Consider the following 25,390-nt stretch of genomic DNA (forward strand, 5'->3'; position numbering starts at 1 on the left):
AGCCCACTCCCCTTTTGCTCCTCTTTTATTTCCAATGGGAGGAGCCAATCATCTTCCACCTGTGGCTTTACTCGCACATTTCTGAGCTGTTGTTTTCTTCTGGCAGCTCTGCGCAGGCGCACACTGGGAACAGGCTCAGCTGTTCCTCTGCCTCACTGATGTCTGACTCCGAAGGCAGCTGATAACTGTCAGACGGCTCTGGCCCCTCTCTGCCTCTGATGCAGAGCACGCATCAGAGCCTTCCCCAGACTCCAGGACTGGCCCATCTTCCTCCCCAACCTCCTCAGTGTCCCACTCTGCTGCCAGCTCTGATGGCCACTGGCAGGCCACAACAGGCCTTTGTGTCTTTGTGGGTCGTGCCAAGGCGAGAGCCCGTTCATCAGACGTGGCACCTCAACGTGGGCAAACTATGTTTTGTCTTTCAGGTGATGCGTCACGAAAATGGCAGCGTTCTTGAAGTGGATGGAAAAGAGGTCTCCGTCTTCACGCCTTCTAAGCCCAGGGAGAAATGGATCCGTAAACGGACTCATGTCAAGCTGCGGGTGGGTTGTGTTCATCACCCCCATCGGTCAGCACCCCAAATGGGGGGGCAGGACAGCGACAAAGAAGGATGATAAAGTCCCAAATTACAACTGTGTGTTAAGAAGCTGGGCAAGACTGGTACCATTGATTCAGAGAGGAGGAGTAATAGCAGTAGTAACCGGCTGACTGCGCAGATGAATAATAATAATAATAATAATAATAATAATAATAATAATAATAATAATAATAATAATAATAATAATAGCAACAACAACAATAACAATAACAATAATATTGCACGTAATGGGGTGCCTTTTTTAAAAACGACATATCCAATTAAAGCTCTTTTGTTAGATTTCTTTGATCTGGATTTTCCCACTGAGCAAAGAGGCGAGGGTGAAGTATTTAATTTATATAAATTCAGTGCATATTCAGTTCATTATGAGCCGTGGTTGGCACAGTGGTGAGAGTGCAGTACTGCAGGCCGCTTCTGCTGACTGCCTGCAATTTGGCAGTTCAAATCTCACCAGGCTCCAGGTTGACTCAGCCTTCCGTCCTTCCATAAAATGAGGACCCAGATTGTTGGGGGCAAGAGGCTGGCTCTGGAAACCGCTTAGATAGGGCTGTAAAGTACTGCGAAGCAGTGTGTAAGTCCAAGTTAAGTGTTAAGTGTGGAGGGAGGGAGGGAGGGAGGAAGGAAGGAAGGAAGAAAGAAAGGGCCATGGTGCTGCAATGATTACAATGTAGTATTGCTGGCAAATTCTGCCGACTGCCAGCAGTTTGATTCTCACCGGCTCAAGGTTGACTCATCCTTCCATCCGTCTGTAAAATGAGGACCCAGATTATTGGGAGCAATATGATGACTGTAAATCGCTTAGAGGGCTGGAAAGCACTGGATAAAGCAGTATATACGTGCTAAGTGCTATTGCTGTTCTGGGGGACAGTAAAAACCTGGCAAAACAGCAGCCCGTGAAGCCAAGAGGGGTTAAATCCTAAATTCTTGATTGCTCACGAATCCTGATTCTGGCAGTCAAGCGGAACAGCGAGTGATCCCTGATCTTTACTGAGGTTTTTTAAAAAAACCAGTTTGAACACGATGGCCACGACCAAGTGAATAAGAAAAAGGGTACAAGATGTTGTTGCAAGCTGCAGAATCCGTTGTATAATCCAATATTTGGCGGTGCAGCGAAGGGTGGGAAGGAAGGCTTGACAGCTACCCTGGGAGTTGAATTAAAAAGCAAATTTAAATCAACGCATACACTCAGCCAGGCAGGAGAAAGCTCCCCGCTTGAGTTAAAGCTCCGTGCACAAAAAAAAGTGATTAATGGCCATCCAGACTCATAGATCAACTTCCGTCAACCCACCAACAAGGCGCGTCGAGAGTTGTGTACGCCTGGAAGACGTCGAAAACACAAAATCGGACATAGACGATCAAATTGCGCCTCCCCCGTGGTGGGAAGCGATGGGAATCCCAAATCTGATGTTTGCGACTTCTCTTTGACAGAATGTCACCGCCAATCACCGGATCAACGACACCGTAGCCAACGAGGAACGGCCCCAGGTGTTGAACGGGAGATTCATGTACGGCCCCTTGGACATGGTGACGCTCACGGGGGAGAAGGTGGGTTGCTGATCTGGGCCCAAAAAGGTGGCGGAGGGGGTGGTGGAAACAAAGAGGGGTTGGTTGGTTCTACAGGACCTCACGTCCCATCTGCAATTGCGCCTGTAGCGGTGGCATGGGTAGTCTTCTTGAAAAGGACGCTGTGCTAGGAGAACAGTATGGTGGGGGGAACTGGACTTCCGGTCGGCAGAGGAGAAAAGACGCTGCACTAGGAGGAGACTATCATGGGGGAACCAGGCTTCCGGTGGGCTCCAGAATTGAATGGGGGGCTTTCGGTTAGGACAATTGTGGCTCTTCGAGTGTTTAAGGTTGCCGAACTCTGTCTTAGCCCTGTGATGGCAAACCTGTGGTATGCGTGCCAGAGGTGGAACTCACAGCCTTCCCTGTGGGCAGGAAACTAATCAAGGAGAGAAGCAACTTGGAACTGAGGAGAAATTTCCTGACAGTGAGAACAATTAATCAGTGGAACAGAAGTTGCCTCCAGAAGTTGTGAATGCCCCAACACTGGAAGTCTTTAAGAAGATGTTGGATAGCCATTTGTCTGAAACGGTATAGGGTTTCCTGCCTAGGCAGGGGGTTGGACTAGAAGACCTCCAAGGCCCCTTCCAACTCCGCTATTGTATTGTATTAAAATAGTCGGGGCGACCGTGGGATTTGAACTCGGATGGTGCTCTAAATTCCAGATTCCTCCTTCTTTGTGCTTCAGGTGGACATTCATATCATGACTCAGCCCCCCTCAGGAGAATGGGTTTATTTTGACACGGAGATCACCAACAGCAGCGGACGGGTCTCCTACACGATTCCAGAGCAGAGACGGCTGGGGATTGGGGTGTATCCCGTCAAAATGGTGGTGAGGTAAGTCCTTGTGCACAGAGGTTTGCTAGGTAGGAAAAATGGGCGCGGCTTTAAAAATCACAGGTGTGGCAACTGAGGCCCCCCCCCCCCCCCCGATCGTGGATTAGCTATTGGCATCTCAAGCCTTCATCTGAGGCTGAGAGCGATTGCTTATCTTTTAGATTTCCGTCCTGTTTTTTTTCCCTTTGAAGGCAGCTGCATAATTATGACAACTTAAATAAGGAAAAAACAAATAATCTATTTGGTCTCTCAGCCAGCATTGAGGTGCCTGTTTGGCTAAAGCCACAGGTAGCTTCTCAACTTAACTTTTGTCTTCATGTCTCTGTTCTGACCAGCAATGTTGAAAATAATAGTAATACAGTCTTAGTAAATTATAGACAGTGTTGTAGGAATTAGTTGTTTAGCAGAGTGATGGCGTTCGGGGGAAAAACTCTCCTTGTGTCTCGTTGTCTTGGAGTGCAGTGCTCTAGAGCGTCGTTTTGAGGGTAGGAGTTGGAACAATTTGTGTCCAGGATGCGAGGGGTCTGTAGCTATTTCCACAGCCCTCTTTTTGACTCGTGCAGTGCGCAGGTCCTCAATGGAAGGCAGGTTGGCAGTCATTGTTTTTTCTGCCGATTATCCTCTGACGTCTCTGTCTGTCTTGTTGGGTTGCAGAGCCAAACCAGTTAGTTATGGGGGTTCAGATGAGAGACTCAATGATTCCTCTGTAGAACAGAATCAGCAGCTCCTTGGGCAGGTTGAGCTTCTTGAGTTGACGCAGAAAGAACATTCTTTGTTGACATAACGTTTTTGATGTTAGATGTCCATTTTAGGTCTTAAGATACGATAGAACCCAGAAACCTGAAGGTCTCTACTGTTGATGCTGTGTTGTCTAGTATTGTAAGAGGTGGTAGCCTGGGAGGTTTTCTTAATTTGCAAAGATGAAACCCAATTCCTAAAATAGGCAAAATACAATTTAACTTTCCCCAGAAGACCTGGGGTGGGGTGAGGGGAAAATGCATCGAGGACTACCGTACCTGTGTCGTGAAATCAAGATTCACTTTCTTTCTTTCTTTCTTTCTTTCTTTCTTTCTTTCTTTCTTTCTTTCTTTCTTTCTTTCTTTCTTTCTTTCTTTTTTTCTCTTTAGGGGTGATCACACATATGCAGATAGCTACATCACCGTTTTACCGCGGGGGACCGAATTTGTGGTCTTCAGCATCGACGGCTCCTTCGCGGCCAGCGTCTCCATCATGGGCAGCGACCCCAAAGTCAGGGCTGGAGCAGTTGACGTCGTAAGGTAGGAGGGCTCAGCAATGGGGAGCATTAGTGCCGGGACGAATGGGATTTTCACGCGGCTGGTTTCATGTCGGAAGCTGCCACTTCTGGGTTGAAAGGCTTAGCCAGTGACCTCACCGTTGCTCCGGAGCTGCCCAGTTGGGGGCTTCTTTTATGTCCTCATAGTGATCCCACCAAAGTGGTACCTATTTATCTGCTTACATTTGCAAGCTTTCGAATTGCTAGGAGCTGGAGCTAATGACAGGTGCTCAGCCCATCTCACACAGCACACAGGTGTCAAACACTTGCTGATTTTCAACCCGTTCTAATCACCCGAGCCACCGTGCTCCTTATGGGATATTATAAGAATAGAAGGGACATTTGCATGCTTTTCAAACTGTTAGGAGCTAGAGCGAATGACGGGAGCTCACCCCATCTCACAGCAACACACGGGTCTCAAACGTTTGCTGATTTTCAACCCGTTGTTCTAACCACCCGAGCCGCCATGCTCTTTATGGGATACTATAAGAATAGAAGGGACATATGCTTACATTTGCATGCTTTTCAAACTGCTAGGAGCTGGAGCAAGTGATGGGAGCTCACCCCATCCCACAGCAGCACACGGGTCTCAAACATTTGCTGATTTTCAACCCGTTGTTCTAATCACCCGAGTTGCCATGCTCTTTATGGGATACTATAAGAATAGCAGGGACATATTTTCCGATTGACAACGAGAGACCTGTTTCCGTGTTTATACTCTCGCTGTCTCTGTGTCTCTCTCCGCTCATCCGTCTTTCTCGTTCTCCCCTCCTTAGGCATTGGCAAGAGCTTGGCTACCTCATTATCTACGTCACGGGCCGGCCCGACATGCAGAAGCAGAGAGTGGTCGCCTGGTTAGCACAGCACAACTTCCCCCACGGGATTGTCTCCTTCTGCGATGGGCTGGTTCACGATCCCTTGAGGCACAAAGCCAACTTCCTGAAATTGCTAGTCACAGACGTAAGCAGTATTCACACAGCGGGTTAAAGCAGTTGCGGTCAGGCTGGGCCGAGTCCCATGAAACGCGCCTTTGAGAATCTGGGACCTTCTGATCAGAAATTATATTGCAGGAAAGCGAACGAGCCATTATGAGAAAGGAAGAGGAAAAAAATCCAGAGATTGTTGAGTATCAAACGCAAGCCCTGTTTATAATGAAATCGAGGTTCAACATTCTCGCACGTCTTTCTCCTGGCCTTAGTTATTCTATTTTTGTTCCCATTTCCTTACCATCCATGATGGGCTGCGTAGCTGTCTGTTGTGGTCAGGAGAGCTGGTTTCCGTCCGTCGCTTCTTTGAATCTGTTTCATACTACAGGTGGTCCTCAGCTTACGACCACAGTTGAGCCCGACATTTCTGTTGCCACGCGAGGCAATTGTAAAGTAGAGTTTTGCCTCACTTTGTGACCGTTCTCATCACAGTTGTTAAGCAAATCAACTGCGGTTGTTAAATTAATAATAAGGTTGTGAAGTGTGAATCTGACTTCTCCGTTGACTTTGTTTGCCAGAAGGTCGCAAAAGGGAAATCACGTGACCCCAGGACACTGCAACCGTCATAAACATGAATCAGTTGTTGAATTTTGATTGTGTTACCATGGGGAGGCTGCAATGATTGTATTAGATATCAGGCTGACAACTGATTGGTTTCTTCTTCTCCTTGTCCTTCCTCTTCTTCTTCCTCTTCCTCTTCCCCTCCCTTCTCTTCCTCATCTTCTCCTTCCTCTTCTTCTTCTCCTCTTCTTCCTCTTCTTCTTCCTCTTCCTCCTCTTCTTCTTCTTCTTCCTCTTCCCCCTCTTCCTCTTCCTTTTCTTCTTCTTCTAGCTGGACATGAAGATCCATGCGGCCTATGGCTCCACCAAGGATGTCTCCGTCTACACGTCCATCAACCTGTCCCCTTCACAGATCTACATTGTCGGAAGGTCTACCAAAAAGTTACAGAACCAATGCCAAGTAAGATCCTTTTATTGTAATGCGTCCAGCCCTTGTCCACCGTCAATAAATCTTGTGGAAGAAAGGGTCAAGGTTAGCAGGCTCACCTTAGTTGAAGGCCCAGGGCATGGCACAAAAGCAACACAACCAGAGAACAGGTCTAACTCCCCTTTATGGCTCCAACTTTGGCCCCAAACATTCCCACATTCACTACAAGCCCTGGAGCAAAGCTCTCACATGCACCTTGGACTGGAGTATTTTCAGCCAAAGGCTGTTACAGGTTTGTGGAAAAGCTTTCCTCCAGGCCGGAGAGCTGAATGGGACTTTGGGGGCACAGTCGGTGTTAATAAAGGGACTTATACGGGTTCTCTGCCTGCGTTGCCTTTGTGCCACACCCCAAGTCATCACACAGAAGGGTGGGGAGGATTTTGGAAGGGACCCTCCCTTGGAAGGAAGAGGGAAAATGCTTCTTGTCCAGACCACCTCAAAGGGCAAACAGGATTATGTTCACCAGCTATGAAAGGGGGGAAAGCAGGGAAAGAGAAGACTTTGGTGACAGTGATAGACAGAGGCAGGGGAAGGGCTGGGAAGCCCATCTGTAGGTAAGCCATCTGAAAGAGAAGTTCTTCGACCCTAAGCCAAGGGCACCACCCTGAATCCTCCCCCAAAGTAAGGAATTTTGGGGTGTCTTTTGTCCCGTAGTTCATCACGGAAGGCTACGCGTCCCATCTGGCCCAGCTGGAGTACACCCATCGCTCCAAGAACACCACGCGAATGGCTCTCCGGAAGGGCAGCTTCGGACTCCCCAGCCAAACCGAATTCCTGCGCAAGAGGAACCACCTGTTGCGAACCATCTCCTCGCAGCCCACCGTCTCCGCCGGCCAGAGTGCCAGTTACCGTCCGGAGAGGACGCAAAGCCACTCCGAAAGTAACCGGGAAAGGGACCGAGAACGCAGCCAGAGGAGCATGAGTCTCGCCACGGGCTGCTGGGGCCGAAGCACGCTCCCGAGACTCGAACCGGGGAACTTGGGTCAGAAGTAGAGGCATTCGAGACGCGATGATGGCCGGCTGCACTTGCCCGGGTGGCGGAAGCAGGGGCCCGTGGCAAGGCCAGCGGTGTGGGGCTCATGGGCAAATATGGTGCTACTCATTGCCGATGGGGCGGCGGTGACCTGGCCAGGAGCTATCGGGTGATTTGGATTTGCTTTGCCCCCACCCCAGCCCAAATACGCAGGCCTGGACAGTGGCAGGGACGTTAGGTATGTGGAGCGCAACCGGGCGGGCCAAGAACAGGAGCCGCCTTCTGCCACCAAGACTTCAAGCTGCCTCATCTTCAAGATCCACCGTTTTCCAGCTCTTATCCAGGGTTAGAGATTGTAAATAATGTGCCTGTTCAGCTTCTTCTCGTCCAGCCATCCGTCAAAGACGAGAAGACACAGCATCAAAGAAAACACACCGGTACTATTGGGAGCAGCAGCAGCAGCACAGGTTGTGGGTAGGAGAACCGTGCGTTCATGTTAGCCGGCCCTGGGACCCGGACACGAGGAAGGGGACACCACCAACTATCACAGCTTGACAATCGCAACGCCACTTGATTCACCTCCGGAGTCTGGAAGGACTCGGGACCCACACGCGGAAGCCACAGCTTCAGGGTCGAGTCACGTTTGGAACGGCTTCCACTCGATGTAACGCTACATTGTGTGATGCGCACACCGTTGGATAGGTGATTGATCAAGGCTGGTTCGAATGAAAATGAGTTTGGAAGTTGACGGGATTTCACTAATTCGGGGGGGGGGAGGGAAAGAGTGTTAACAGGCACAAGATTGGGTCCCTTCAAAGAAGGAAGGGAGCACGATTTGGGCATGACCTACCGTACGATTCGGAGCACCTGGGACGTGCGACCTTTGCTCAGCCTAAAACCGAAAATAAAAAAAGAAAGCGACGTCCAAATTCTTCCCAGCCCTTTTCAGATTGTTGTTGTTGTTGTTTATTTATTTATTCCCTCCCCCCCACCTGCCGTAAAGACTGGAATTGTTTTCTCGTTTTTCCAACATTATAATACCGGCTTTCGGCGGAAGTTGTTACCTCGGTTTTTTTTTTTTTAAGCTGTAGCTACGTCGTATCGGCACATCCCGTGGTTTTTAGGTTTTGCACTGACAAACTTTGAGGAAGAAAGGCTGTTTTTTTTGTTTTTTTCCCCCTCAAGCGGCTCCTTCCGGATTGATAGCGTGTGACCTTTAAATGTTGTTAAGCCACGACACGCCTGTCCGTTCCTACAGACACACAACACGGCAGGCTGAATGAAGGGAGATTTTTCCCAAGCCATTCGCCCTTTCGATATTTCAGGAAGATTTTTTTAAAAACGTTCAAATTGATCCCCTTGTGGACACGTCAACCTGACAGGGGAGATTAGGAGAGGAAAGTTTGATGCTGAAAAAAGATAGAATCTCTGAGCAGAAGTGGATTTATAATACAGGGAGGTCCTCGGCTTACAACCGCTTGCTTAGCGACCGTTCGAAATTACGACGGCATTGAAAAAAAGGGACGTATGACTCTTTTTGCGTACTTAACGAACCATCGTCTGGTGATCAAAATTCACCCGCCTGGCCACTGGTTCGTATTTACGACGGTTGCCGTGTCCCGGGTTCATGGGATCCCCTGATGAGCAAAGCCAGTGGGGGAGACCGATTCGCTTAAGAACCATCAGACTAGCAATGACGGTGACTCCCTTAACAATGGCGGCCAGAAAGGCTGCGAAATGGGGCAAGACTTCTCTTAACCGCTGTCCCACTTAGCAATGGAAATCTGGTGGGGGGGAGGGGTCGATTGCGGTCATAAATAGAGGACCCCCTGTATTTTCCTCCTGCTTCTCTGCTCCTTTACCTGACCAGAAAAGAGGTTTCAAAGCTTGTTTGGGGGGGAAGACAGGGGGCTGTTCACCCTCCTTTCTCTCTCCTCTGTTTGCAATCCAGATTTTCTAGCTGCTGCCAAGGGGCATTTTAGCCCTTCACTGGGAGGTCAGCCTTGTCTTTTACTGGCCTGCAATGCTGCTACTTTTTAAATATTTGCTTAGAGGTCTCCTCGTTCTCCTCCAACCGCTTGGATCACTCTTTATCTCGCAGGGACAACGTCCATCCTTCCTTCCTCCCCCCCCTCCAGATCGATGGACGTCCAAACTCCAAAAACTTTTGCACTGTGAAACGTAGCCTTTTTCCGACCACCGCAAAGCTTCGGTGGTTATTATTATTATTTCAAATGAACAAATGCTCTTTTTTTATAGTCTTATAATCTATTATATAAACCTCCTCCTGGCATCTCTTTCTCTCCCTTTGAAAAGTGCCGGAGTAAAAATTCACCGTACGGGGCAAATCTTGGTAGTTTAGGAAGCCATATTGCATGATCCTAAACCGTCTATCCAACGGTAAAGGGGACTAGAATGTTTCTTACTTATTTTAGGGATTCCCCCCCCCCCCTTTCTTCTCTGTCTGGTGAAGCCTAGTGGTTAGGGATGGACGCTGAAAAAACCAGGAGCGGGAGAGGTGTTCAAACGGATTGCGTTTCTGCTCTGTCTCGTCCCATCATCGCGTCTCCATTACATCGTGCGCAAAAAAAAAGACACCACAAAGATTGCCAAGGGAACTGCGCTGTGTTTCAGACGTCATCCTTTCCTTCTTGGCTCTGCACAACCCGTCAGCCAAGACACAACCTGATGTGTGAACATTTGCAAACTCTAAAGAAAAAAAAAACCACAGTACGTCTCGTGTCTCTGTCTGCATTTTGCACGATGTGTGTTAAAAAGAGAAAAAGTTGGCGTAAAACTGTTTTTGCAAACTTGGCAATTTCAACATGGGTGGGGTGGGGATCACAACATGCTGGCTGGGGGATTCTGGGAATTGAGATCCACCCATGTTGGCTGGGGAATTCTGGGAATTGAGATCCACCTATGCTGGCTGGGGGATTCTGGGAATTGAGATCCACCCATGTTGGCTGGGGGATTCTGGGAATTGAGATCCACCCATGCTGGCTGGGGGATTCTGGGAATTGAGATCCACCCATGCTGGCTGGGGGATTCTGGGAATTGAGATCCACCTATGCTGGCTGGGGGATTCTGGGAATTGAGATCCACCCATGCTGGCTGGGGAATTCTGGAAGTTGAAGTCCTCAGGTTTTAAAAGTGGCCAAGATTTGGATACCCCTGATCTAAAATATCCCGAATTCAGTTTTATTTTTTCTCCCAGCCCATCATCCCGGAGCCAGGGGGCTCCAACCCAGTTCAATTCCCACCCATCACCCCCTTAAGCCCCCCGAAAGGCAGCTTGTAAGGGTAGCAGGCAAATTAGAATGCCTTCCATCCAGGCAGATCTCTTGGCCTTTTCCAACAGGAAAAACGTTTTCAGTTTGAAGAACGCTGATCGTATCCCACAGCGAAGCCGAGAGTCTTGGCATTTGGCTTCCTGCCGGAGTTAGCCACGGCTGCTTTGCTGGGGAGCATCCATCTCCTCGCACCGTCTCCCCCGTCACGGCAGGGTTCCTATTAGCCCTCTTTTTTTCCCCTCTACCTGTTCCAATGTCATCTTTAAACATGTCCAGTTGGCACCGGAAAAGGAAAAATCTAACCATTAAGGGCACAGTCAGGAGAGGGATGAAATGATTTAAAATCAAGGTTGACTCAGCCTTCCGTCCTTCCGAGGTGGGTCAAATGAGGACCCAGATTGTTGGGGGCAAGAGGCTGATTCTGTAAACTGCTTAGAGCACTGTGAAGCGGTATATAAGTCTAAGTGCTACTGATATTGTCCTTCCTTCCTTCCCTACACTCCCTCCCTTTTATCCTTCCTTCCTTCTTCCCTTCCTTCCTTCCCAGTGGTTAGAATGCAGTATTGCAGGCTAACTCTGCCGACTGCCAACGGCTCGATCCTGACCGGCTCAAGGTTGGTTCAGCCTTTTACCCTTCTGTAAAACGAGGACCCAGGTTGTTGGGGGCAAGAGGCTGACTCTGTAAACCGCTTCGAGAGGGCTGTAAAAGCACTGCAAAGCGGTATATAAGTCTGAGGGCTCTTGCTATTCCAGGTGGAAATGCACAATTGGGACATTGGAGATTAATTGACTTAGCTTGTTCCATCTTTTCTTCGTTTCGTTCCTACGTTTCTGTGTGCATGACAGTCTCGGGCGCCTTGCTGTTGTCGTATGTGGCTACCATCTTCAACCCTCCCACCTGACTGTGCTTTGTATCCAATGTATGTGAACCTTTCATTAAAGGAACTGGGAAGGTTTGCTCACCGTCTCCGTTTCTTTGCCAAAGCAGGATGGCGGGAACTGGATCAGAAATGCCCCAGGGCCTTTTTTAACCGGTGTCCAATTCCTTTGGGTTCAACCTTCCCTGGCATTCCCTGGTTTGTTTTTTGTTTTTTTGCAAATATAGCTTCCCACGTAACTTTCTCTTTGCCAGTCGAAAATAATCAAGGTGTGTTTCAAACAAGGGGGTGGGGGGGAACTGTCTTTGTTTTAAGCACTCTGTGCCTCAAATCAACTCACTGCAATATCTTGGAAACTTAATTAAGGGAACTAATGGTCTCCTGCAAACTCCACTCCCCTTTCGCTCTTCTTTTATTCCCTCTGGGAGGGGCCATTCATCGTCACCTGTGTGGCCTTACTCCCAAGCCGACCCCTGTTCTTTAGCTGTTCCCTTCATTTGGCTACCCTGCGCATGCCCACACTGGGAACAGGCTCCAGCTGTTCTTCTGCCCCACTGATGTCTGACTCTGAAGGCAGCCGATAACTGGCATATGGCCCTGGCCCCCTCTGCCTCCGACACCGAGCCCTCCTCAGAGCCTTCCCCAGACTCCAGGACTGGCCCATCTTCCTCCCCAACCTCCTCACTGTCTGAATGGGCCAAAACAGATCTTGAGTGATGATAATGATTGTTATTTGTGGATAAAATAATTTCATTGATGTTTGTGGCAAAAGCCTTTCTTAATTTAGGAAGCCACTCCTCCTTCCGGTGCCTCACCAGGTGGTGGCCCATCCTAATCCGGAATTTAATCCTGCCAGAAAAATCTGAAAAACACACCCACTTCCAGGCCAGTCCTCCTCCTCCTCTTAAACTGAACAGAGGATGCCATCAGTCCACTAAGGGCGTTTTGAAGACTGTTTTTAATTAGTGAAATGAGCTACATCAACATCCCGTACAAAGCATTTCCAGTTGGACAAATGACACAGTATTGATCGCTTGGACAATGCTCCTTTTCTCTTGGGGCTTGCCGTTTTGAAAAAGAGAACGATGCATGCAAAGGATACAGTCCAGCCAAATTAAAAGAAAAAAAAAAGGACACTTTCATTTGGCGCATTTCAAAGGAAGAATATTAAATTTGCCTTTAGCTGGTGCTTTGGAAAGCGGCACTATTCTGGCGCCTTTTTGCTCCACAGGACCGAATGCTCTGCAGAATTTTAAACACACATTCACTGTCTCGACCCTTATTTTCTCTCGCGTGCTTCTGTTTGATTTTCCCTTTGGGGAATTTTCCCTTTGGGGTGAATTTAGCCTGGGCACGCCTGTTCTAAGAACGGATGAATAATTAACTGCTTGTCATGGGAACAAGAGTTTACATAAGCTAGCTCAGCGGCTGTTCGGTTGCTAAAGGATGCTAAGAATTGGCCAGTACGTGGCTGTGCTGGGCCTGGGGGTACCCAGTTTTTGTACTTGTAGGGCAGGCAAGGGCAGGCAAGATTGGAAACGGGGGGAATCGGAAATGGGGGGGGGGGAATGGAAATCTCTTGCCCTTAAGGTAGGTTATGTGCAAATTGCACAAAGTGGCTATCCAAGGATGAATGATTGACAAGGGTTTGAATGCTGTCTGGGCAAAGGAGGAGGAGGAGGATGGAAGAAGGGAAGGAAAAGGAGGAAAAAAGAAGAATGAAAGAGAAGGAGGAAGAGAAAAATAAGAATAGAATAGCACGAGAGGAGGAGAGGAAAAGGAAAAGAATGAAAAAAGAAGGGGAAGATGGAAGGAAGAGAAAGAAGGAGAAAGATAAGGTTAGAAGGAAAGGAGAAGATGGAAGGAAAAGGAAAAGAATGAAAAAAGAAGGGGAAGATGGAAGGAAGAGAAAGAAGGAGAAAGATAAGGTTAGAAGGAAAGGAGAAGATGGAAGGAAAAGGAGAAGAATGAAAAGACAAGGAACAAGAGAAAAATAATAGAACAAAAGGAAGAATAGGAGAACGAAAAGGGGAAAATGGAAGGAAGAGAAGGAGAAAGATAAGAACACAACGAAGGGAGTGGAAAAGGAGAAGAACAAAAAGAAGAGAAGGGGAAGATGGAAGAGAAAGATAAAAATAGAAGGAAAGATGGAAGGAAAAGGAGAAGAATGAGAGGAAGACGAGAAGGATCGAAAAGAAGAAAAAAAAAACAGAAGAAGGATGGAAGGAAGAAGAAAAGGAAGGAGGAGCAGCAGCATAGGAAGAGGAGAAGGATAACAGCAGGAGGAGAGAAATTAAATGAAACCTGCTGCAACCAATGCAGAATTAAGCTAGCAGCCCAGGGAGGGAGAGGAGGTTTGACCTCCTCTTACAAGCTTAGGAAGCTACAACGCCTTTGCCTTTCGCACGAGCAGAAGCCCAAGTCAAAACCGACGTCGGGGCTGAGCAAGTGCCAACCTTCCAGACATTCTCTGGGCTCCAACCAACTGGGGAGGACCAACCTTCTCCCGCAGCCGAAGGAAATCCAGAATCTGCCCTCTGGAAGCCCCAAAACGGTTCTTTTAACCTTCCCTGATTAGCTGGGAAGCCACTTGAACCCCGAAAAGGGGAGCTGAGTCGCGGAGGCAGCCGGGAGGAGAATTGGGCCAGGAGGGATCGTTCCAGATTCCGTGGCAGCTCTTGGGCCTCCTTGCTGGGGGGCAGGGGGGGAGATGTTGTGTGTGTGAGTGGCGCAATGCCAGGTGGATAGAAGGAGAAGTCTGTGCCCTCGTCTCCTCCTGCAGCCAGACCAGGGAGAGGGAGGGAGGCATTCTCCCTGCCTGGTAAGCAGCAGCTGCGGTGGCCCCAGTCTCCGACCAGATGTGGGAGGTGTGGGGGGGGGCATCGCTTGCAAGGCTGGTGTTTTCCTCAAAGGCGATGGGGAAATTGCCCAGCTTCCCTCCCAGATCACCAAACTGCGGACAAGGGAGATGGGCAGCCTCTAGCCGCAAGAAATCCCTCACGAAGGGCCCTCAACCCCTCAAAAACAGCGCTGAATTTGTCAGGGTTTTTCCTCTCCTGCAACCTCTCTCTCTCTCTCTCTCTCTCTCTTCCCCCCCCCCAAAAAAAAGAACCCGGTGGAATTACATTCTCTTCACCTCGAGCAGACATGGAAGCTGAAGAACAGCAGTTGGGAGTGACAACCCCTCCCCCCGGGAAAAATCATGGACCCCTGGGGGCAGAAGGGGAGAGGGGGACGGACAATCCCCCCCCCCCACCTCAAAGGCTCGGGCACTGTGGTCTGGGCCTGCCTTCTGGCACCCCGGAAGGTGGCTCGTTGAGGGGGGAGCGAAACCTTTTGCAAACCGCCAGGAGGTCATCTTTGTCCGTTTCGGGGGTCGGTCTCGTTTACTACAACATCCCCATCTTCATCTGGAAGGAAAGTCCATCACCCCGAGTGGCTTGCTGCAAAAGGAGAGGAGGAGGAGGAGGAGGAGGAGGAGGAGAATACAGGTTGGGGGAGGAAGGGGCTCAGCAGAAACAAAGCCTGACCCCCTCTCTGCCTCCGACCCAGAGCCCTCCTCAAGAGCCTTCCCCAGACTCCAGGACTGGCCCAGGTTCCTCCCCAGCCCTCCTCACTGTCTGAATTTTAGCCACCTCTGGGTGACTGAGAATCTCCACACTCGGAGTGTTTGGAAGTGCAGATGTGGAGACGGAAAACCGAGCGCCTCGTCTGTGGAAATCTCAAGGGTATGCGCCGTGAAATAAGAAATTCTGAAGCCGTTTTTTAGCTGTGAAGTCAACGACGCTCATCCTGTCCAAACAGGCCAGCTGCATCCTAGCTTGCTGTGGTAGCAGAAAGTCAACTCACCTTGTTGATTTCTTTGTGCCTGTCTTTCGTGACAATTTCCTCCAGGATCTCCCCGTCGCCCTTAATAAGCCTGCAAGAGAAACACATCGACTTGCCCAAGGAATATATGTTATCCGTAAACATGTATCATCATCGTTTAAAGACCCACATCATCCTTTGGGGGATGGAGTCTGGGCAATTGAAGGGAGCTAGCAGAGGGTTTATTGGCCGGATGCCTTTCTTGTCGCCAGTACGGAGTTTTGTTCGGCAGATATATTCTCATTGTGCCCAGGGCGAGAAATATCTGCCTCTACCTAGCATCGAACTCACAGCCTCCTGATTGTGAGGCGAGAGCTCCACTCCGTGCTGGTGACAAGAAAGGCATCTGGCCATGAAAACACTCAGCCCCATTCAGTTTCCACCCCGATGCAAGGGATTTGGGGGGGTCATTAAAAGAGGAAGATTGCGGGGAAAGGATCCCCATTCAACCCAGCCCCCCCCCCCCCCCCCCCCCCGTGCTCCTACCTCATTCGGCCTGTTTCGGGGTCGAGGACTTTCCGTATGACGCTCTGGCGGGCGTCCCATTCCTCTTTTGTCATGGGCTTCATGGCCTGGATGCGGAACTTCTGCTCGTCCGTGAGGGCTGAAAGAGAGGATGCCATTTAACTCTTCAACAGACCACAGAAGAGGCTGCCTTTGGCCCCCCGAGGGAGAAAGGACCCAGGCTTTTTAGTCTGCATGGGATGGGGTGGGAGGAGCCCTGTTCATCATGAACAACCAGTGCGGGAAGGAAGGAAGGGAGGGAGGGAGGGAGGGAGGGAGAAGGGAGGGAGGGAGAGAGAAGGAAGGGAGGGAGGCAGGCAGGAAGGGAAATAAAGGAAGAAGGGGGAGGAAGGGGGAAGGAAAGAAGGGTGGAAGGAGAAGGAAGGAGGGCGGGAAGGTTGGGAGGAAAGGAAGGAAAAGGAAGAGGAGGGAGGGAGGGGGAGGAAGGAAGGGGACAAGCAAGGAAAGGAAAGGGAGGGAGGGAGGGAGGGAAGAAGGAAGGAGTAAGAAGGAAGGAAGGGGACAGGCAGAAGGAAGGGAAAGGAGGAAGGGAGGAAGTAAGGGAAAGGAAGAAGAGGGAGGAAGGAAGGAAAGAAGGGAGGAAGGAGAAAGGAGGGCAGGGTGGAAGGAGAAAGAAGGAAGGAAGGGGACAGAGGCCGAAGGGAGGGAAAGGGAAAGAGAAGGAGGGAAGGAAGGAAGGCATAAGAAAGAAAGGGAAAAGAAGGAAAGGGAAAGAGGAGGGAGGGAGAACCTGTTTGATGTTATGGCAGCCTCCCAATTGGTCCTCCCACCCTCTTTGGGGGAGATTCTTTGCCCAGTCTTGCTGGAACTCAGTTTCCGTGCTACCAACGCCAGCCTTACCAGGTCCAGAATCGGAGCCCGCCTCCTTCTGCCACTGGTCCAGCGAAGGGCCGGGGGTCTCCTCCTTCTTACTCCCCCCCTCCTCTTTCCCCCTCTCCCTCTTGGCTTTCTTCTTCTTCTTCTTCTTTCGTTTTTTCCTCTTCTTGTCTTTCCCTTTGGAGGCTTTCTTCCCCCTCTGCTTTTTCTTCTCGGATTTGGGCTTTTCGTCGGCGGACTCGTCCGAAGAGGCACTGGAAGAGGAGGGCGATTTGGAAGAGGAGGAGGAGGAGGAGGAGGAAGACGAGCCGGTCTCGGAGGAAGAGGAGCTGGCCTTCCTCTTCCTCCTCTTCTTCTTTATTTTCTTCTTCTTTTTCACTAGAAGCCAACATGGAACAGAAGATCAGCAGGCGCTCCACAGCACAAGCTCCCCCCAACCTGGCTGATCATTTATTATCATGTCGCAACCGAACTGCCAGAAAAAATCATCCCCAGGGGGGAAACGAAGCTGCGACTTCCAAATGGACGTTGGTGAAAGACGGAAGAAGGGTGGAGACTTCTCCTCACCCTTCCATCTTGGTTCCTCTTTCAAATGTCCAATTCCTCATGTTCCTAGTCCTGGTGGAAGTTTTAAGGAAGGGAAAGCTGGCTTGGCTTACCCCATCAAAGCCAAGGAGGAGCCTCCCTCCAAACCAAGGATGGCAAACCTTTTCGGCACCAAATGCTCAAACTAGACCACCTGTGCAGGTACATGCGTGTATGCACGGAGGAGCAAGACCAGATGGCCGGCATGCACATGCCTGCTTTGGGGGAATTTGGGGACCATTTTTAGGCCATTTTCGGGCCATTTTTGTGGGAATTTCAGGTGGTTTTCAGGCCGTTTTTCAGCCATTTGGGGGGCATTTTTTCCGGGCCATTTCCAGGCTGTTTTTCAGGCTGTTTTCAGGCCATTTTCAGGCCATTTTCTGGGCCATCTTCAAGCCATTTTTCAGGCTGTTTCCAGGCCATTTTTGGGCTGTTTTCAGGCCATTTTCCAGACCATTTTAGGGCTGTTTTCAGACCATTTTCTGAACCGTTTCCAGGGCATTTTCCAGCCGTTTCCAGGGCATTTGGTGGTGGTGGGGTGTTCTGGGCTGTTTTCTAGCCATTTTCGGGCCATTTTTTCAGGCCATTTTCCAGGCTGTTTTCAGGCCATTTTCAGGTCATTTTTCGGCACTCCAGCACCCACGAAGACCAGCTGGTGGCAGGGCATGTGCCTACAGAGAAGGCTATGCATTCCACCTCTGGTATGCGAGCCATAGGTTCACATCACAGCTCTAAACTGCCAGGGGACCAAGAGGGAAGGTTCAGGAGAGGTCCCCGTCTTCCAACAATGTTCCTTTGGAAGCCACATCTGAGCATTGGTTCAGATTCACAGCCGTACAAACTGAGCTGCGATTTGGGGAAAAGCTGGAAAATATTTTTTCCTTACCATCTTTGGAAGAGGATAAACTCGTCCTGAATTCCTGAGGTTCCGGTTCTTTTTTGCTTGTTGGGGATCGGCTCTTCCTCTCTCGGGAATCTTTGCTGCTCTTCCTCTTTTTCTTATCTTCCTCTTTGTCTCGTCGGCTCCGGGAATCACTTCGACTCCTCCGGCGTTTTTTAGCTTGGCTATGAGCCATCATCTTGCTCTGGGTCCTGTTTCAGGCAGACAAAATGCTTTTTAACACACACGCACGCAAGAATAATCTTCGCCACTGCGCTGGATTCATTTCAATTTCTTTTTTTCAGGTATGTTGTGGCCGTGAGTTCCACAGGGTAACTAACTGCATGTGACCTTAATTGTATCTGGTGTGTGTAAAGTATTTAAGTGGCACCATAGATTTTCTTGCAAGTTTATGCTATAGATCACATGAGGAAAACACATACTGTCTGGAAAGAGAACATACATTATTTTTCTTTTAAACTGGTTTAAGATTTAAAGGGAGAAGCAAACCAACTGAAGTGATGCAAAAGCAACAAAATTGTTGTAATTTTTATTCCTTTAGGTTTTATTCCTTTAGGAATAGTCACTTTATTCTTAAGGGAAACTGTTCCCCATGTTTTTCCAGCTATTTGTTCTCAAAATCTTCATTGTATATTAACATTCTTCCTTTTCTACCTAATAAGAATTGAGCACTGCCTCTTTAAGAAAAGCCTCCCTTTCCCACCTGTCATTTAAACCGCCGCCGGCCAATCCGCGTGGACCCCTGCCTTTATAAGCCCACCTCCGCCTAGTCTCAAGAGGGGCCGCCTGGGGCGCATGCGCGCCAAGGACCAAACCTGCTCCGGTTTTTATAGATCCGAATTCGCCCCGTTGTCTATTTAAGACTTACCCGAGTCAGGTAAGCGGCTCGCCGGTGGGGCGGAGGAGGCCCGGCCCGGAGTGAGGAGCAGAGCCCTCGTTAAGGCGGCTTCTCCGCACCATCCGCGGACGTCGGCTGCCTCGGGAAGCGAACGCAACCCCCCCTCCCGCCGCAACGGGGGCCGTCTGCTATACTGTGGCGGCGACTTCCGGTTGGTACGTTCGTAAATGAGTCCGTCGGGGAAATCGAAGGCTGCTCACTTTGGTTCCCACCTCTCAATATATGTGAGCCCAAGGTAGGAAAAGTTTGCTTTCAGTTAGAAATTTTATTTATTCAATTTATTTTATTATTACATTCCTATGTCGCCCATCTCCCTTACTCTCCACTCACGTTTTTGGAGGGGATTTATTAAAAATGGAGGGATTTTTATTCTCTCACAAGATTCCTGAAGCTGTTGGCTTTCTGGTTACCAGAAGTTATAAATATGTATTTTTATTTGACTTCTTTAGTTTGTCGCTCATGTACAAGAGAACAGGAATAAGAATAAACATGAATAAGAACACAGGAAATGGATACAAATAAATGGGGACAGTACGACAGAGACTCTTATCCACACATTATCTATACCATATTATTATAGATTTTGCATTCACATTGGAGGCTATTGTAGCTGAGAAGAAAAGGTACTTCTTTAAAAATAAAGCATTCAAAATAGTATTTTTGGGCTCGTGATTTAAAAGGGGTATTTAGCTGTTATGCTGGAGAGATACTATCTAATAGGGGTTAGGTTGGGGAGGCGGGAGGTCTATTGGAAGATGAAGAGACTCTAATAAAAATTGTCATATACAAACAAGGGAGCACCGTACCCACCCTTACACTGATGTTGTTGCCTAGTTGGGTCCTGAAACGTCTGCAAGAAAACTCAAGACAGCAACAAGGACCCCACAGTCATGGTCCTCCTCCAACCCACTTCCTTCTAGCACTGATGAGGTTGCCTAGTTGGGCAATGAAAAGTCTGCAAGCAACCTGCCGCGCACTCAGGACTGCACAGAGAAGAGACAACTGATGCCTTAAAGTCGGATTTTGAAAATGTATTAAAATCCAGGTGAAAAGTTCACCCTCCATCGTCTTTCTATGCTAATGAGCAAACGTCTGTGGTGCCAGGTGGGCTGCCCTCCAAAATCCTAGTGAAACCATCTCCAAATCCGTCTGCTTCTACCAGGTCAGGCTGTCTGTTGCACATGGGACAGAGGTGGTTGCGGACAGCGGATGATCGCATCCAGATAATCAGGTTCCTGCGCTCGCCAGAGGCAATGGGCAGTGCCCCATGGAGCTGCCCTCCCCGATGGAACAATCCGTAGAAGAGCAGGTGTTCGACTTCAAGGTAATTTGGCACAGGCTTGGCATCCTTCAAAAGAGTGGACAAAGATTACCAAATTAAGAGCTTGTTTCGGCAGTTGTGGTCTTCAAATCAAGGCAGTGGAAACTAATGGTTAAGACACCCCGGCTAGAAACCAGGAGGCGGAGAGTTCTAATCCTGCCTTAAGCATGGAAACTGACTGAGTGATTTGGGCCAACGGCCAGCAGATGGTGAGATTTAGTCTCATCTTAGGCACAAAAGCCAGCTGAGTGACCCTGCGCCAGTCACACCCACTCAGCCCAACCTACCTCGCAGGGTTGTTTGGGAAACTAGGAGGAGGAAGGGATATTATTTGTTGCTCTGAGTTATTTCTAAGAAGAATAAAGGAAAGGTATAAAGAAAATAACCCAAAGTTATAACCGTGGAACAGATGATTATAACTTTAATAATACAGAGATACAGTATATAAAATAAGTTCCACCTTGAGGTAGAGAAGCAGAGCTGAGAAATGTTTGGCAAACTTTTTATAAAGCCACCCAATCTCAAACCCATCACATAGTAGTTAATTGCCCATCCAAACCATGCATGGATGATGTGAAAAAAGATTACAACCAAATGTATAAAATGTGTATTTTAAAAGAGGCACCTGTCTAAATTCCGCAAAGTAAAGACTCCCTTCGGTGAACTCCTTCCCCAGGCAAACATTGAGAGTCACTTCCGCATTGTCATAATGTGTGTGCAGATCCAGGTCTTCCTGCAGTGCGTATTTCACCACAAAAGCTTTGTGGCTGTCCAAGCAGCTCCCTCCGTAGTCTGGGTAAAGCAGCGCTGTGAGGGGCTGCAAATATTTTTCTCGCAGAGGAGTAAGAAAGGTTTCGTCCAATCCAAGTTCATTCAGAAGCACCTGCCATCCATGGGAAATGGGAAAGTAAAGAACAGGAAGGAAATATGAGCATCCTAGCAGAAGATTCAGGTCCCTTTTGTTCCCCAAGGGCTGAAAAAATGTGTTTTTTTATGATGTCAATGGAAAAGACTAGAATTATTTATCGGCCAAGAGTGATTGGACATACAAGGAATTTGTCTTTGGTGCAGATGCTCTCAGTGTACATAAGGAGATTAAAATACATTCATCAAGAATAAAAAGATACAACACTTAATGATAGTCATAGATTGCAGATAAGCAATCAGGAAACAATATCAATATGAATAGAATTGAATTCTTTCTTGGCCAAGTGTGATTGGACACACAAGGAATTTGTCTTTGGTGCAGATGCTCTCAGTGTACATAAAAAGACAAGATACATTCGTCAAGAATCCTAAGGTAGAACACTTAATGATAGTCACAGGGTACAAATAAGCAATCAGGAAACAATATCAATATAAATCGTAAGGATACAAGCAACAACTTGCAGTGATAAGAGGGAGGAGATGGGTGATAGGAAGGATGAGAAGACTAATAGTAATAGTAATGCAGCCTTAGTGAATAGTTGACGGTATTGAGGGAATTATTTCTTTAGCAGAGTGATGGCGTTTGGGGAAAAACTCTCCTTGTGTCTAGTTGTCTTGGTGTGCAGTGCTCTATAGCATCGTTCTGAGGGTAGGAGTTGAAACAATTTATGTCCAGGATGTGAGGGGTCTGTTAATATTTTCACAGCCCTCTGTAGCATTGATAATTGTTTTGCATTTAAGTGAGACAGAATAGAATGCAAGTAACTCTGTTTCCTCTAATATGAGAAAGTTCATTTAACAAAACTGATTCCCACATCGTTTCCTGTTACATCCCCTATGTTTGCCATCTGCCAGATACAAATCTCACCCCATAGTGATTCATAGAATTGGGTCTCCCCTTGGGCATCTCGGACTGTTCAAAATGTTCCAGTTCCTCCACAAAAGCTTCGCAGAATTCCTGGGTGAATATCGGCAACCGGTAGATTCTCTTATCTGAAGTAGAAGAAGGGAGTAACCGGGGAAGGGAGTGAAGAAATTCACTTCATTGCCTATCAGGAGTAAATATATTTTCCAGCTGATAAAATAAACTAGTCTGGTTCCCCCCCCCCCCTCCTTTTTATAGTTAAAGTTTAGAAGGTTTGTGGTCAGAAGGCAGTAATTCAAGATATTTTTAATTTATTTGCATATAAAATAATGAATTTCCCCAGATGAATGGAACTTCAGCAGCCAGGGTGAGAAAGATTCATCTGTGCATGAGAAGCAGAGCCTTTTCTGAGCCAAATAGTAGTAAGCTCACCCTGCAGGTTACTGATAAATGAACACCCATTTTTACCTGATAAGGATTCCACACGGCGCAGGAGCCCCTGGAGATCAGCATTTTGGGATGTGCAGTACTTGACAGTTTCTAAAAATTCTGGGTTAAAAAATGATTCCTACCATAACGGGTAGGGATGAGGAGAGAACAAGAGAAAGAAACAATAAATGTAACTTCTGATTAACTGGCCTATAACTTGCATCAGGTTTTGGGGGTTGCAGCCAGAGCTCTTAACTCTAAGGAATAGGATCAGGTTGCAAGGCTACATGCTCCCTCCTGCCCAAGTAAATTATCCCTCAACCACAATCACAAGTAAAGGATTTGGTATCAGCAACAACTAGATTTTGTGGTTTCCTCTTTGTCAGAAAAGGCTGTGAAGCCTCAAATTAGTCTCACTTTGCTTCATAATTTGCAGGTCTCCTCCTCCGAGTCCTCTGAGCATTAAGGATGTGCAAACACAACGAAGCACATTCTTTACCTGTAAAATATATAGGTGTGGGTGCTTTGGTCTGTAATTCTGAGAGATGATTGCTTTTCTTTCTCTGGATTGACGGTCCAATTCCTTTCTCCTCTGCACTTCTTTTTCAACCTGCAACAATTCAATCTGATTGTTTATAAACTGTTAATTAAGATAAATTTAAACAGATACAAGGGAGATTTCTGCTTTCTTGTTTACAGAAACGGGAGGGTCTCATAAAATTCAAAAAGTGCCGGACCAGAAACTGGGTGTCCGTGAGTTCTTGTACACGTAAATCTGTGGGTGATGGAGGTCTTTTGGTCACTGTACACACTGCCTTGAGCTGTACAAAAAAGGGCAGGATACAATTCTAGAATCGTAACCATCTTCCAGTTGTGCGGTTCTTTCAAGCCAATGTAGGGCAATAATACTATGGAACAATCCACAATTGTATGATTCTTCAAAAATAATGTAACATAAGACTGAAATTCCACAACGGTGTGACTCTTCCAGCTAATGAGTAATTATATAAGCATGTATATACATATACATTATCAATGTGCCTAATTACATAGGGATATTATTCAAGAATTATGCTGGTGTGATTATTCCAGCTAATATAGAGCAGTAACAATACTGTGGAGTAATCTTCAATTGTATGGTTTTTCAAAATGAGATAATACTGACATTCCACAGTTCAGTGCAAGTCTTCCAGCCAATACATAATTACATAGGTAGGCTGTGTGTAGGCTGTATATATACATAAACATACACCTACTCTGTGTGTGTGTGTGAGGAAGGAAGGAAGGAGAGAGCAAATAGGGAGGGAGGGAGGACAGGGGAAAGAAAAGGAGAGCAAGTACGGAAGGAAGGAAGGACAAATGAGAGAGAAGAGAGAGAAAAGGAGGGAAGGAAGGAAGAGGTAAGCAAATGGATAGGGAGGGAGGACAGGAGAAAAAAGAGCAAGTGCTGAGGAAAGGAAGAAAGAAGGACAAATTAGATAGAAGAGAGGGAAGGAGGGAAAAGGAGAGAAGGGAAGGAGGACAGGAGAAAGGAAAGGAGAGAAAGTGGAGGAAAGGAAGAGGAAGGAAGGGCAAATGAGAGAAGGGAAATGAGAGAAGGGAGAGAAGGAAGGGAGAGGAGAGCAAATGGGGAGGGGGGGAGGACAGGAGAAAGAAAAGGAGAGAAAGTGAAAGAAAGGAAGAGGAAGGAAGGCCAAATGAGAGAGAAGGGAAGGAAGGAGGGAAAAGGAGAGAAGGGAAGGAGGACAGGAGAAAGAAAAGGAGAGAAAGGAAGAGGAAGGAAAGACAAATGAGAGAGAAAGGAGGGAAGGAAGGAAGAGGAGAGCAAATGGGGAGGGAGGGAGGACAAATGAGAGAGAAGGGAGGGAAGGAGGGAAAAGGAGAGAAGGAAGGAAGGAAGAAAAAGAAAGGATCCCCCCCCACAGTCAGCCTAGTGAGATCCTTCAGCTGAAAAAGGGGCAGAACTAAAGCAACAACAAGCCCAGAAGGGCGACGGGTCTTCCTGCTCAGCCTCGCCCGACCAGACCTCTCCAAGGACGGCCGCGAAGTCCTCCTCGCTCCTGCAGCCGCGCTGCCTCAAGACCTGCGGAGGGGAGTCAAAAACGGGGCTCAGCAGGGCGGGGAGGATGGGCACAGTAGTCCAGCCCTTCCCTCTTCTTCTCCCCCCTCCCTCCCTCCCTTCCCCGTTGCGGCCCGACTCGGGGATCCTCTTCCCCCCGGGCTCACCGGCCCGTAGTCCCTCCGTAGCTGCTCGGGGTCGCCCCGGTAGCGCAGGTGGAGGCCGTAGCGCTCCACGAAGAGGTTGTCGGTCAGGAAACAGGCGCAGGCCAGGAAGCGGGGCCGGCTCGGCCCCAACGCGCCGCGCTCCATGTTGCCGGCCGGACCCGACGGCGGCGGAACGACGTTGTCCGGGCAACGGGTCCGTCGCTTAAAGCACCCCGGCCGCCAATCCAAGCGCCAGGGAGCGTCTGCAAATGACCCCGCGGCTCCAAAAGCGGAGGGAAAGCCAAAGTTGGAGCATCCTTTTCAAATCAAACAATGATTGTCAATGCACAACAATGAAATTGAATCTTCCAGCTCTGGAGCCCTGCGGAGGAGCCAAAGGGCCCCGGGGAAAGAGGGGGAGCCCCTTTGGACAGGGGCTACGTCCATTTTATGGCCCCCAAAGGAGCATCCCGCCTGATTATTATTATTATTTTTGCAAGCCAGCCTGGGAAAATCTGCAACTGTGCAAGTTTGGAAGGAAGCAGCTTCCATTGCCTTTTTTTCCCCTAGAGGCTCCTTTGCTTAGAAGCAAGATTTTATTTATTTGATTTTATTTATTTTGTCAAGCATGAATTAGATAAC

At 48.3% G+C, this 25,390-nt stretch overlaps 3 protein-coding genes across 8 annotated transcripts in view; 1 reads left to right on the plus strand and 2 right to left on the minus strand.

Moving 5' to 3' along the window:
* The window catches only part of PITPNM2 (phosphatidylinositol transfer protein membrane associated 2), a 77,058-nt gene extending 68,891 nt beyond the window's left edge, over positions 1–8,167 (plus strand). For all 6 annotated transcript variants that reach the window (XM_081966628.1, XM_081966629.1, XM_081966624.1 and 3 more), the window contains 7 exons: positions 426–542; positions 2,027–2,143; positions 2,850–2,998; positions 4,126–4,275; positions 5,069–5,252; positions 6,110–6,238; positions 6,920–8,167. In XM_081966628.1, coding sequence (XP_081822754.1) covers positions 426–542; positions 2,027–2,143; positions 2,850–2,998; positions 4,126–4,275; positions 5,069–5,252; positions 6,110–6,238; positions 6,920–7,258 — 1,185 coding nt within the window. In that variant the 3' untranslated portion in view covers positions 7,259–8,167. The remainder of the gene's footprint in view (positions 1–425; positions 543–2,026; positions 2,144–2,849; positions 2,999–4,125; positions 4,276–5,068; positions 5,253–6,109; positions 6,239–6,919) is intronic.
* A 4,185-nt stretch (positions 8,168–12,352) lies between these two features.
* ARL6IP4 (ARF like GTPase 6 interacting protein 4) lies at positions 12,353–19,128 on the minus strand. Its single transcript, XM_081966638.1, has 6 exons — positions 18,972–19,128; positions 18,089–18,294; positions 16,642–16,995; positions 15,763–15,880; positions 15,259–15,328; positions 12,353–14,852 (listed from the first exon to the last, which is right to left on the minus strand). The coding sequence occupies exons 2-6, from the start codon at positions 18,279–18,281 to the stop codon at positions 14,799–14,801; spliced, it is 789 nt and encodes a 262-aa protein (XP_081822764.1). The 5' UTR covers positions 18,282–18,294; positions 18,972–19,128; the 3' UTR covers positions 12,353–14,798.
* A 129-nt stretch (positions 19,129–19,257) lies between these two features.
* Positions 19,258–24,934, minus strand: OGFOD2 (2-oxoglutarate and iron dependent oxygenase domain containing 2). The gene is made up of 7 exons (XM_081966636.1): positions 24,770–24,934; positions 24,570–24,626; positions 23,043–23,153; positions 22,583–22,682; positions 22,118–22,242; positions 20,948–21,205; positions 19,258–20,349 (listed from the first exon to the last, which is right to left on the minus strand). The coding sequence occupies exons 1-7, from the start codon at positions 24,911–24,913 to the stop codon at positions 20,074–20,076; spliced, it is 1,071 nt and encodes a 356-aa protein (XP_081822762.1). The 5' UTR covers positions 24,914–24,934; the 3' UTR covers positions 19,258–20,073.
* Positions 24,935–25,390: the final 456 nt, after the last annotated feature.

Source organism: Natrix helvetica, assembly GCF_964273705.1.
Source record: "Natrix helvetica genome assembly, chromosome: 14".
In the NCBI taxonomy this organism is placed as follows: domain Eukaryota; kingdom Metazoa; phylum Chordata; class Lepidosauria; order Squamata; family Natricidae; genus Natrix; species Natrix helvetica.

Bases quoted from the DNA above. Each gene is read 5' to 3' on its own strand.
- OGFOD2 (XM_081966636.1), bottom strand. From the start codon at position 24,913: ATGGAGCGCGGCGCGTTGGGGCCGAGCCGGCCCCGCTTCCTGGCCTGC. The intron at 22,243-22,582 runs GTAAAAATGGGT...CTTCTACTTCAG, and splicing joins CCGTGTGGAATCCTTATCAG to ATAAGAGAATCTACCGGTTG. The intron at 20,350-20,947 runs GTGCCTCTTTTA...ACTCTTTTGAAG, and splicing joins ACTTTGCGGAATTTAGACAG to GATGCCAAGCCTGTGCCAAA.
- ARL6IP4 (XM_081966638.1), bottom strand. From the start codon at position 18,281: ATGATGGCTCATAGCCAAGCTAAAAAACGCCGGAGGAGTCGAAGTGAT. The intron at 16,996-18,088 runs GTAAGGAAAAAA...GTTGGCTTCTAG, and splicing joins TTTATCCTCTTCCAAAGATG to TGAAAAAGAAGAAGAAAATA. The intron at 15,329-15,762 runs GTAGGAGCACGG...TTTCTCTTGCAG, and splicing joins CCCGAAACAGGCCGAATGAG to GCTTATTAAGGGCGACGGGG.